The sequence below is a fragment of the Anopheles bellator genome, chromosome 2 (genome assembly GCF_943735745.2).
Source record: "Anopheles bellator chromosome 2, idAnoBellAS_SP24_06.2, whole genome shotgun sequence".
In the NCBI taxonomy this organism is placed as follows: domain Eukaryota; kingdom Metazoa; phylum Arthropoda; class Insecta; order Diptera; family Culicidae; genus Anopheles; species Anopheles bellator.
In genome coordinates this window covers 35,324,559-35,337,665 of record NC_071286.1, presented here as the reverse complement: position 1 = coordinate 35,337,665, position 13,107 = coordinate 35,324,559, and the positions used below count along the sequence as shown (strand labels likewise).

Genomic DNA, 13,107 nt, shown 5'->3' with positions numbered 1-13,107 from the left:
GCCGCGGCGGGCGCCGTGTCCGGGCTGCCGATCATTGGGCCCGAGCCAAGCCCGAGTCAGTCCGTCGGAATAAACATCATTAAGGTTCTCCAAAAATAGTCGTGCAAAGCACAGACGGCCGTAAACAAATTGCAGTTCGGTCTCCGTCTGTGACACGGCATTCAGTCTGCGTTGCAACATGGCCCCGGCACGGACATCACCACACGCCACACGAGTCCTGGGCCTGTGCGATCGGCCGGGGTTAAGCGTTTACCGCAGAACAGAAATAGATACACCACCGGACCGTGGCCGACTCAAATGAGTTAATTTAATTTCGGCATATTGCGGGGCCATATCCAAAACATCCGGTTCCGTGGCCGGAACATCCTCCAGGATAACAACAACATATTTAAAATTCATGGTTTGTGTGTGAGCTTATCGGTGGGCGCTGGCGCTTGGGATACTAGGCTAAGGTCACGAGAGGCTTATAAACGGGGGGCTTACAGTGGGCTGCTGCCCTGATTGTTATCTTCCGCCGGAACCGTCCGACCGGCTCGATCCTAATTCTTAAACTTTTGTAACGTTGGAGTTTTTAAATAGATCGGAGGTTGCCAGGGTCCGAACGAGCTTCGACCTGAGGGAGTACGCGCGCTAGTTTCGAATCTTGTCCAGCTTCGTCCTGCGGGTTTATTAGAAGATTGGAGAACTCACCTGTACAGAGGCTTGCCGGCGCTCTCGCGAAACCACAGCACCATGTAGACCCGGTCGTTCGTCTCCTCCGGCTCGATGTCGCACGGCAGGCTGGCCGTCCGCCCGAGTACCGCCTCCACCGTGACCGTCGACACTGGAAACGAGACAGGGAACAAATGTAAAAACACCACACCAGACGATTAATATTTTATGGACCGGGCAGTCGCCCAGAAGGCGATCGATAAGCAGTTAACCTTTGGCGTCCGGACACGGGCCGGCGTCCCCTGCCCGGAGTTGGTGACCATTCCATCGCACCACCGGTTCGCAGTATTGGATTGGAGGTATTGGTTGTTCATAAGGCCCTATCCCAAATCCCTTCGGTGCCCTCCGACAACTGGTCAGCTCAGCGCCACGCCGAGGGTTTGAAAACAAACTGCCTCGCCGTGCCTCGACCGTGTTTCTTGGAAGGCCACGGTCGGGTTTCCGGAAAGGGACCTTCGTTCTTCGCCCGGCGAAAAAGGTTGACCATCGGTGGATCAGTGCCGCTTACAATTGACTAAATCGTGGACCCTTTTCCGCCTCCGTTCGGGGCCTCGAGCCGAGCGCTCTTCCGCCCAGGCGGATAAACGATGCTGGTCTGATTTGCTGGCCCGCTGCTGGGACGGGAAGGGATTTGGCGAGGACGCGCCTGGTCCTGGTGAAAATGGATTATGATCTCCATCTTTTCTTTATTGCGCTCCATCCAATAATGATAATAATAACAATAATAATAGTCGTAACAGTAAAAGTGACTCAGCAGCCGCCCGATCTACGACAGGAAAAAAAGGGTCCCAAAATCGAATGTGTCCACGGAGGGTGCTTTCGGAGTCGCGAGATACGATTCACCGACCCCCGGAAAACCACCGGACGATGCGGTCGATGTCGTTCGTTTCGATGACTCCACACGCGGTGGCTGTTGACGCGGCTCGGGCCAATACGTGCCGGCGATCGATAGTTTAAAGACAGAAATCCCAGTCTGGCGTGCCCAATAAAGGACATTCGGGCGACGATTGCACGAACCGGCCAACCGATGTGGCGTCAAAAAGGGTTCCGTGTGCCGATGATTTTTCCGAAGACAGGGACGAAATGACGCCTGGACTTGAAGAGCTCGTTTCCTAGGTTCCAAGAGTTCCAAGAGATTCCCTATCTTATCTTACGATTACTTTGAGCGATGACTGCAAACCTCCAACAGGCCATTAGCGTGCGAATCATTAGCCCGATGCCCGGTTGCTAGCCAAAGCACGGAACTCCTAGGCAGATCCAAGTCCAGCAGGTGAGAGTGTCGTGGCCGAAAATTGATGTTAATGTTTAGGATACGGTTTCTTTTCGCCCCTCGACAGTCCGTAAGATGGTCCCGTGATTCCCGACGAGGGACACCAAAGGTCCACGCAAAGGGCACGCAGACATTAACGTTTCACTTTCGAGCGGAAGCGGATCAGTGGAACAGCTTCGGCTTCGGCGGTTCCAACAAACGGGTAGTCGACGATGAAGCTCTTACGTATCACTTCCGCTGCCGCTGCCGTCGTTACAGACCACACCCCGACCTCGGCTCCGACCCGCACGGAATCGAGGAAGATTGCAGCGAGAACAAATAGTTTCTAATTAATTAAAACTGCTTAGACCTGAAACATCAGCCTTCAGCTCATCAAACGGCTCAACGGGCTGGCACCCGGGGCGGCCCTAAAATTATGGGTGGAAGCGTTTAGTGTTGCCGGGTTGGCCCCGTAGCGTGAGCGATCCGGGTCTCCGGTTTTACGATCACCGCGAAATAAATCATTCATGTTTCGACACTGCCAACGGCACTCTCCGTCCGCCCTACGCCGTCCATGAAACGGGGGGTTGTCCCCGCCCTCCCTCTCACACAGTGTCTCGTAAAACACCAAATAAATAATCATCAGACAACGGCCCGGAGAAGTCAGCCATTCGTTTCCCGCCAATTTGTTGCGTGCCCGCGTCGATACGCCCATTCCCGCCCGGGGGTTATATGGGAGCTTCGGTTACACGCATCAAGGGTTGTATGTGTGCCTGTGTGTGTGTTTGCGCACGTCGGTCGTATGTGTGAAAGTGTTGTTCATCTGTTTCCGTTCAATTACCAAAGTGACTAGTAGTGCTGAGAGCGCACGTGGCATATGCTCCGTTCAATTATCGAACGTTGGTCGCGGTGCTCTGTTTAGGATCCGAATCATAAAAAAGGCTGCATAGCCGCGGGAACATCCGGTCGTCCCATATCCTGAAGCGTAACAAAATATTTTGCCATTTGCAAAATTTGTACACATTTTATGTTTTAAACCTCGCTGCACTCGGCAAACAGATGCGCTGTCTGATTGTTTTATTACTTATATAATATGACTTTGGTCAAGCGGCCGCACTATTAGTACTTAAAGTTGCAACTCCAATAATTAAATAATGTAGCAAAGATATGTTTACTTGCTTATCAATAAATGTTTCGTTTAACGCTCATTTTTCATTCGCTTCAAAGATCTTTCTTCTGGTCATTTTTACGAGAGGGTCAAAGAGGTCTGAATTTACTATTATTGATTCACAAGGTTTGTTTTTATTTTTCACAATGCACAACAACAATTTTCGTTCATCGTTCATCGACAACATTCAAATCATCGAGACATTTCATACCGGAGTTTCAGTAGCAACACTGCGAGCTTACTGAAATTACTGTAAATTACGTAATCAATCACGTCGATAGTCGCAGGATTCACGCAACCCAAAATTGATAGAACACCACGCGATCTTGGATCAATAAAATTACCATACAATTGAGACTCACGGAGATTTAAATTTTCATGGAAATTGTTCGAAATACGACTCTGACTCTGCAAGCTAAAAAAAGTTACCATTGAACCAGAAAGAGAGTTCATGTTCGTGCGGGCTATGCCTCCCAATTAGATTAATTCAACGTGAACAGCATGAATACTGTTACCTACTTAACATAAATCTCTAAACGGAATCGAACCTGGTGACTCTTATACGAGGGTCACTATTTATATTTCGGGAATAGGAACAAAAACAAATAGTGAAGCTGCGAATATATTTTTATTGTTTTTCAAAGTACTCGCCACGATGATCGATACACTTTTGCATGCGCTTAAACCAATTTTCAAAGCATTTATTCCATTCCGAATGAGGTATCTCCAAAACATGATTTTTGAACGCTTCAAGAGCTTCTTCGGGCGATGAAAATCGTTGACCACGCAGTTTATTCTTCACGGATGGGAACAAAAAGAAATCATTGGGTGCCAAATCAGGGCTGTACGGCGGATGACCCATCAATTCGATGTTTTGAGTGCTCAAATAGTCTCTTGTTTGAGCCGATGTGTGAGAGCTGGCATTGTCATGATGAAGAACAATCCGACGTCTCTTGTTTGTTTTCTTTATTTCACCGAAGATTTCTGGCAAACAGATGGTTGTGTACCACTCAGAATTTACTGTTCTACGATCCTCTAGAGACACTGTTGCAATATGACCAGTTTTTCCGAAGAAACAGGCCACCATTTTCTTTGAAGTGCTTCGTGTGCGAACAACTTTTGTTGGATTTGGTTCATCTTGGAACACCCATACAGTCGACTGCTGCTTACTTTCGGGCTCATACGAATATCCATGATTCGTCACCTGTCACGATTTTATAAACGTCTTTTGAAGCACCGCGATTGTATTTCTGAAGCATTTCTTTGCACCAATCGACACGAGCCTTTTTTTGAGCGATTGTCAAATTATGTGGGATCCAACGTGAACATAATTTTCGCACAGCTAAGTGTTCATGTAAAATCGCATATGTGCTGGTGGAACTAATGCTTAGGGATGCCTCAATCTCACAATAGGTTACATGACGATCTTGCTTAATCATTTCGTGCACAGCATCGATGTTTTCTGGCACTACAGTCGATTTTGGACGACCTTCACGAAACTCGTCGGACAGCGAACTACGACCACGATTGAATTCACTATACCAGCGATACACAGTGGTTTTTGATGGAGCTTCATCGCCAAAAGTCAAATTAAGTTGATTGACGCACTCTTGTTGTAATAATCCACGTCGAAAGTCGTAAAAAATCATCGCTCGAAAATGTTCACGATTCAGTTCCATTTTTTTGCCGAGACGAAACTTTCAACTAAATATAAAATAAACAAATAGCGTCCGTATGACAAAATGTTCTGAGTACGTATGTCGTCAAAAATGTCAAACTTTACGATGGAACCATCAGATGGACTCACATGACATTAGTGTTGCCAATTCCCGAAATATAAATAGTGACCTTCGTACATCTTATGAAAAAGAAGAAATTTGATTCACGCATCAAATTCTGCTGCCCCATTCTACGTAGCGGAATATTAACATGCTTAGTAAAGTTACGATTGAGCATTTAGCAAATAACAAAGTTGTGGTTTCAGTGTGATGAATAAATTTGGATGCTTGAAAGGCAACGGAGATAAGGTTTATTAACTTTATACTTTATATGGTAAACTGTTCATTGAGTTATCGTCACACAGAGAGGTTTTGTAACAATCTCAGAATCTTATTCCGTTGGTTTTCTGAAATATTTTTCCATAGTTAGGCATGTGTATAAGATTATCAAATCTTTTAATCGAATACATGATCCAATGCATAGTCCTAAGGTAATTGAATAGAATAGCATTCCAGCAAACCTATAAAAGTTGAACAATTTCGAAAGTCTTATTCCTAATACAAAAGTAACTTTTACATTAGTAATTTTAATATCGTTAAAATAATTAAAACATTACAATTTTTAAAACTGCATAATCTATCCTTTATGATTGGCTTAAAATAGTGTTGGGCTTATGAAACAAATCACTTCATACATATTTGTATGACTATCTCTCGGCCCCTCGGCACATAGGTACGGAAACAATGAAACAATTCTCCACCTGTCAACTGGCTAGCATTGTTTGTCAATCCCTTCTCTAATAAATAAAGTTTTGTGTGTCACGTGTCACGCTTTTAATTGCTTGAGAAATGTCAAGTTTGTTAAAATGTTTCTCCGCAGCGAACCAACAGTTACTTGCCACCCGGATGCCATCGGCGCCACCGTGACACTGTGCCCCCCCTGCCCCTAGAGTTGTCCGAACCGTGAAGTCCGAACTCCGTAACGCGCCGTGACGGCGCGAGTGTTGGTTTATGATTGAACGTCAAACTCATCATTTCAAAATTGATAGTTCATCAAAAAAAGGTTTGCCACGCCCGGGCACGGGCCACGCCGCCCAACCGTGTCCGGCGGCCGCAGATTTTCCCGACGATCCTTGCCCCTGGCCGAGCCAGCACGGAATGCTCCCGTGCACTCCCGATGTCTCCGGGTGCGGTGGTCCAGCGTCCAGAGACTCCGAGGCCCGGGTCGCACTATTCATCGCATGCCTCTTGCACCTCCCCTCGACGGCACCACCCCCCTCGAAGTGCCGTGAGTGTCCGCCATAGAATCCGGGCCGGGAAATCCCTTCGTTTCGATCAAATTGATGACCGTGATCGTTCTATCAGAAATTGATTCATGTGTGGAAATTGGATTTTCGCAGTAGATTGAACACATAACAACCATCACTCACACAACAAAACACACGAGCCGGTGGCCGGCCTGGCTCTCCACCGGGCGAACTCGTGCGTGCTCTGGCCGGGAAGCGAAACCAGCAAACGGCAAAATGTTAACAAGTCGCCCACCGCCGCCCGGCCGGCGACGCATCATCCAGCGCTGGCCATCGAAGCGGTTTACGATTTCCAGGTCATCCCTAGATTTATTGTGCAGATTTTTGGCATTAACGAACTTAGATTCGCAAAATCCAATATCTGTTCACCGTTCGTTAGACTAGGACTCGCTGCTGTCGGTACCTCGCCGACGACGGGCCGATACCGGCCCTGGAGGAGTGGCCGATGGGGAGTTTTCTTTTTTCCAACGCACACATACAACCACTTTTTGCCGGTCAATATTACGCGGCGCGTAATGCACTTACGACGTTACGGGCACCATTAAAATTCTGCCCGCTTCAATATTGACACGAGATTTCGCGCTCAAAAATGGGGCACAACAAAAACGTGGCCTTGGCTTGGGCTTTGGGTACAGATTTTTGATGTATGTTTTATTGATCGACTTCTCTATCGGCCGCGTTACTCACGTGGGCTGGGAGTGAGATAAAAATATTTTGCGTTTTCAAACATCCAATATTGGGCCGCGTTATTCGTTTAGTTTTCATCGGTAACGAAATTGGCTGGCGGGTTTTTGTAGTTGCTTCGAGTGGACCGGAAAATCCACGCTCGACACTCGAGGTTTTGAAGCGAAGTAATGTTGAATGTTGAATAAAACAGACTTTTTGAAAGGAGTTTAGATGTAATTTTTTCGCCTTCGTTTCTATGTTTTTCTACAGCCACAGCTGTGACCGTACATTCTTTGTGGCAATCGAATAGCTGGACCGAAAGGGGACTATAACTTGCCTCGGGCAAAAACGGGTGAAATAAATGATCACCATTGGAAGCTATTTATGGTTTCAATTCACATTGGCGCACCGTCAGTGGGGACTACTTTCGTCATCGCATGCCGATGGGCAATTATGTAGAATGAGTTCCAATTAACCAGCGACATAAAAAATCAATTTTCGATATGATTAATAGAATGGGTGAGCGCATTCGTATTCGTGCACACGGCTCTGCTTGACTCGGAATCGAATGTGGCCCGCCCGCCCGAAAGTGGCCAGATTCGGGCGTTGTTATTGAATGATTAATATTCGTTGGGGAAAGGACGGACCCTTTACAACATTCTAACATAGTTTTTAGCAAACTCGGCAAATTGAAACACCGACCCCCGGTCGGCCGGGGATTCAAATGGATTGTGTTTCTTCTCCGGGCGAACTATTGATTTTTGCTGGGAAACTTTGCCCGAAGGACGAAGGACGGCAAACCGGTTCGCCGGTAGCGGCTAATTTCCGGAGCATTTTTCTCGTCATGCTAGTCGAGCCAGCCGCCAGGGCCGCCTAGCTTCCTTTCGCAAGAATGTTTCGTTTTGCCAGCCCCGGCAGAGAGGAAATAACAAGGAGCGAGCGTTCCTTGAAAACACTGCAGCCTTTCATCCTATTCATATTTATTTTCATTTTATTTAAATTTCCCTCCCGGGAAGGGTGGGCGTAGGGGCCGGCACTTCGCGGCCGCTTCCGAAGAAAGCACCTGCGCCCGCACCCGCACCATCGCCCACAGTGCCGCTTTGGCGGAACGTGGCACTTAGTGTCTGCACGGTTCATATAAATCTCGACTTCGCGTAAATGGCCGGGAAACCGCAACAAACGCCACACACGCGCCGGCAGGTGCTGCCAGGACACGTTGATCGTGCTTTACAAGCCTAAACCTCCGGGCCCGAAAAACTCTCGGGGAATGCTCTTTTGCTACGGCATGTATCAGGGTCGCGCAAAACGTCGTTCCGCGAAAAATGGCGACGAAACAAAGAAATGAAGGCTCAGCCTCAGCATTAGCGTCGCCCAGCGCCGGGAACGGAAACAGCGGAAAGCCATCCTTTTAATGAAGCGAAAAACAGGACGTGCCCGCAACGGCAACGGTTTCCTTCTGGGCACGTCTGGCGAGGCACTTTTCAGTGGCAAGCGCCGGCCGGCAGTGAGCAGGTAAATGGGCTCTTACAGGGCGTACCTGACGTTGGTTGTAGTTTGGTGCTTCTTGTTTCTTGTAAATGAAATGGTCCAAGGATAAGTGGGAGCATTGTTCGGCTGGGAAGTAGTTTACAAGAAGCGGCCAGGCCAATGTGACTAATGCCATCGGACAGACATTGAAATCGCGAGTGGGCCGGGATCCTCTAGTCATTGGTTTTTCATTCTGAGCGTAATTTATTTACATCCGTTATTTTCTCCTTGAATTTTGCCGCATAACTCTGCCAGCGTTACTTCCAACCATCGAAGGGATTTGAAAAGTCCTTCCCTGATCTTTCATTCTTTCTCCGATTTTACTTAAATATTTCCCTGTGATCCCTCCCTAGAGTATGGTGTAATTCGTGGACCTGTACCAAAGGCCTATGGAAACCTCTAATTCTATCCGGTAATACCAAGAGACAAGCTCTCATGGTGCGACTGGAACCAGTTTCGTAAGACTCGGGCCCTTACACTCAACGTACACGGTCATAAACCGCCTTGTCTTCGAAAAGCACACAACTAAATGACAAAAATGATCAGGCGATAGAAATGAAAAGCAAAGCACTCGACCAATGCATCTGTTTGCGAAGGATAATGGGTAAGGAATCAGTCTGTTCTTGAAAACCCAATAAGGGGAAACAGGCGAAAGGTAGAAAAGACACAAAAATGACTCGACAGATGGTTGCACTTAGAACATAGCCACGGCGAAGACGAGTGACGGCCAAAGGATGGCTAAAGGACGAAGCGGTAGAAAGGTTCGCTGGCGTAAAGATTTATTGGAAAACCAGGGCATCGGGATCAGGCCAGCATGCAGGCGGCATGGACGAGTCTCCCCTCAATTTCGGTCCAATAAGGGACGCAAAACTAGGGCACACATTATTGCTGGAGTAGAGTTGAAATGTGTGAGCCAAAGGATCGGGGTCGTACTATAAACAAAGGAACGGAAAATAAACTTAACGTGGATTGTTGAAACGAACGTCGAAGTGTTGAAAGGACTTTTTGTTTCTGTGGTTCCGCTGTCCGCCTGGAGCAATATCCGCTCCAGGCGTGATTTTTAAAGCTCAGTTCGAGTCAAAGGTTTCGAAAATCGCCATTTCGGGTATTTAGCAAAAGGCCCGTTAAAGGGAGCATCGTCGGTATTTGAATTTGCTCAGCACCAATAATAATTTAAAACGTTAGCGGTGATAACTTCGATATTTCTACAAAACTAGGGAAGGTTCTGGTAATGCATTGACGATTTTATAGCAATTTTTTTATTGTTTGAGCCGCCAATCAACACGAGTTGTGGACGATCTGGACGCGTGATCATCGTTTTCTGAACGTGTTTGATAGTGTATTTTAATTGAGTAGGGCTTATTAAGAGCATTCTGCAGTATTCTCAATGTGTCATGGTTTCTGATATCGTAAATTAATATTAACAAGGACCATTGAAGAAATTAATGTTTTGCCATTAAATTTAAGCCCAAAAATATTTCCTTAAAATATTAAAGTAATTCAACTTTAAAATTATCGATATTTGTTAAACACGATGATAAAAGTGAGCATAAAATCAGAACATTTCAATAGAGCAGGAAGATAACAATCTTCAACTCAACAAATCGAACTACAAATTTAAATGGATAGGCAGCTTGATAGGTGCAATCGTCCGGATCGCTACTTTTGAAGCTAAGGCAGTGGTCAATTTTGTTTCCTTCCAACCTTGAAACGGAACCCGTTATGGGGACCGTTAGGAGGTTAGGTGATCGGTTTTACCGTTCCGGGCCCGACTGGGCTCGGGGTCTTGAAAGTAATCTCCCAACACAATCGCTTTAAAGGCCGCTCGCTCTTTAATGTGTCGTCCCCGTCGACCGTAAGCAGATGCTCCGGAGATGCTCGTGCGAGACCACTCTGGGGTTGTGCGAGAATTTGTTCCGAAAGGATTGACACTGCATGAATTTCAATTCGAAAAATGTTACCCACATCACGTCTTCCCGCCCAAAGGCACTCGAAGGAAGGCCCTTCGGTCCGGTCACTCACCACGCCACCACACCATGGTTGTTGTGGCTCATTGTGGCCCAAATTTCCCGAATCGACTCCATTTGGAGCTGTCCGATCGTGCCCTTGGAGCGCCGACTGGGGACCTCCAGTTTTTCCGGCTCCGAGGCGTTCGTTTCCAATTTCGGTTCGCCCGACAACGGAACGGTGACCAACGTGGGCGCTACGATTTGGATTTATGGATTATTTTTATTTGCCATCTCATGAGCAACAAAATGTTTTATTACCTTTATATGCTTTCGCCCTCATATACCGTGCCGGTCCGTATCTGTTGCTACCTTTAAGTTCACTCGAAATCGGAGCAGAAATTTGTCGCATCTTGTAACCGTAACTGGCGCTGCGATTGACCGATTCCTGGCAGCCCGTCTCGGGATGTCGGGATTATGCTCCCTTTCTGGGCTCGGTTCGAGCACCCAACGTACCCTTGCTGGTGACGCGCTGGTGACAATGATTAATATTCCAGGCGCGTCCTTTCGCCGTGGCTGCCGGAGACAGGTCAGTAGCTACCGAGTGCCGACCGAGGAGGATCGGATTTTATGGGCACGCCATGTAGCCCCCTAATGGAACGCGTGTAAAACAGCAATATCTCAATCTGGAACGTCCACTATATGTGTGTGGGGCCGTGTGCGCTACGATTCACCTTCCAGTGGCCCCGGTGGGCCTCGAACCATCACCCTTCGGCTCTTCCGTTTCTGTGTGTACGTGTGGCTTTGACTTATGCGCTCCACATACCTCCGTAGTCCGGCTGCCGGCTCGTTCCCCAATCACTTGCGCCAACATTTGCGCCAAAAGAAGCTCACTCCCGTCGCTCGTTGTGTGCGATCATCGCGGTGAGTAATTGGTGTAATTGAATAAGTTTTTAAATAAATAAACAGGGAAGCCTGGCCCGGGCCAGGACCGACGGTCGCCGGCGGAACGAGAAGATGAACCCTACTTAGCGCAAGTTACTTTACATTCGCCGCGCTTCCCGGAGAGTGACGGGGTGCCCGGACACAAAATGAAGTGCCAAGTTTCGTTGAAATAATATTATTTAATTTAATTAAGTTTACAATTATTGTTTCGCCGCGTTCGTCGACTCGTTAAAACCCGCCCAACCGGGCAGGAACGTCAACCGCAAACGGCACCGTTACCAACGAACGAGGTGAATGGCCTGCCCGGGCCCTGGGAACGGCTAAGAGCAATTCAGGTTCGAGAAAGTTTCCGTTTTCTCGGCAAAGTCGCGTACCGGCGGCTCACCGGCGGGAAGATAACAACATTTCGGTGGAATCATTAGAACGGTGCGGTTAGTCCTGCTCCCGGGAACAGGCTCCCGATCAGCGAGGGAAAGTTGAACGGTGTTTCTTCTCGTCAGTCGGGCACAACCGCGGCAACCCCCAGAAAACGCCATTACAACTGAGGCATAGGTGAGAATTTATTTAAACTTTTTCATCATTAAATTCCCATTTTTATCAGGCGTCTTAATACAATTTGCGCGGAGCTTGTTCTTCGGCGCGGTTCGATTCGGGTCGGGGATTCGAGGAAGGAAACGGTGTGTCGAAGGAGCGCACTGTAAGTCGAGCAAAAGTGCCAGGTGCTCAGCACCAGCTGAAGTCGGTGTGTCATTTGAAGGTTGTTTTTAATTCCGTCAGATCTGTGCTCGGGACACTTCACGAAAAGAGAAGTTTTATAGTTTGGTTTCGTTGTAGCTAATAAGAGTTGACATAATAAAGGATAATTGGAGTCTAGATGGTTACGTTTATTACGCAGGATTGCTGTACACACTGCGCGGCACACGTACTTACGTAATTTTCGCCGTAGAAATGGGGTTTAAAATTATTGAATAATTTGTCTTCTCATTAAATACGGTATCTAAAATCTTTTTATGATAATTGGTGATGAGCAGAGACAATTCCAAATAAAGGTTTGTGTGCTATTTAACGTACGCGCATGATACACGTTTTCAATGTTAAATCAATTTACCTATCTCAAAGCACATTCAATTTAAGCTTTCTCCAAAAAAAGTCCGATCGATATTATCAAACCTTATACCCCCTTTAGAACCCATTAGTCTTAATTGCAAGAAAATGTACCTTCGTTGCACCTGGTAATTTTTTAAGGTCATAAGGATCAGACCGTTGTCGCCTGTTGTCAACTTTAACATGGGTATAGTTGTTACTTCGTGCATATTTTATTTGTTTTATAAGAAGAAATCACTAAGAAGGATCGAAAGGACTGATTATACTGCGTCTTTAGCCTTAACATAATGCTGAATGTTGAACGTTTGAGCTGTAACGTATCGTCGATGGGTAATAAGAATCTGAGAATCTGTCAATTTCTGAGAAGATGGCTCAGCAGTCACCGTTTGGTTGTCGGTAGCCGGCCACATAAAGCAAAGCCGCAAAGAAGGATGTGTTGAAGTATGTCCCAGGAAAGAACTTTTCGGACGTTTTCACTAATTGGCACAAACGAGGACAAAGGTAATACGCAAAAAGTGAGGATTACTTTAAAGCTACGGGGAAAGATATAGATTTGGAAGAATCACTAAAGCTGTTTGAGCTATTGCCGCTATTTGTTGCCCAGAGTAGTATTTGTTAGGTGAATGAAAATGAATCCATAAAAAGGGGTTCCGTATCAGCCGGACGTTCTTTTGTTAGCCGTTTCGTGTTTTCTCTGTAGCTTGGCAACGTTATTATATTGCAAAGGACACGTTCCTAAGGACTCTGTATCCTTGCAATATTTCCC

General features: G+C 46.8%; 1 protein-coding gene across 1 annotated transcript in view; it reads right to left on the bottom strand.

The window, feature by feature from the left end:
• The window catches only part of LOC131207448 (uncharacterized), a 92,031-nt gene that overhangs the window by 49,606 nt on the left and 29,318 nt on the right, over positions 1-13,107 (bottom strand). Inside the window, 2 exon segments of the mRNA XM_058200061.1 lie at positions 691-828; positions 1,390-1,477. Coding sequence (XP_058056044.1) covers positions 691-828; positions 1,390-1,477 — 226 coding nt within the window.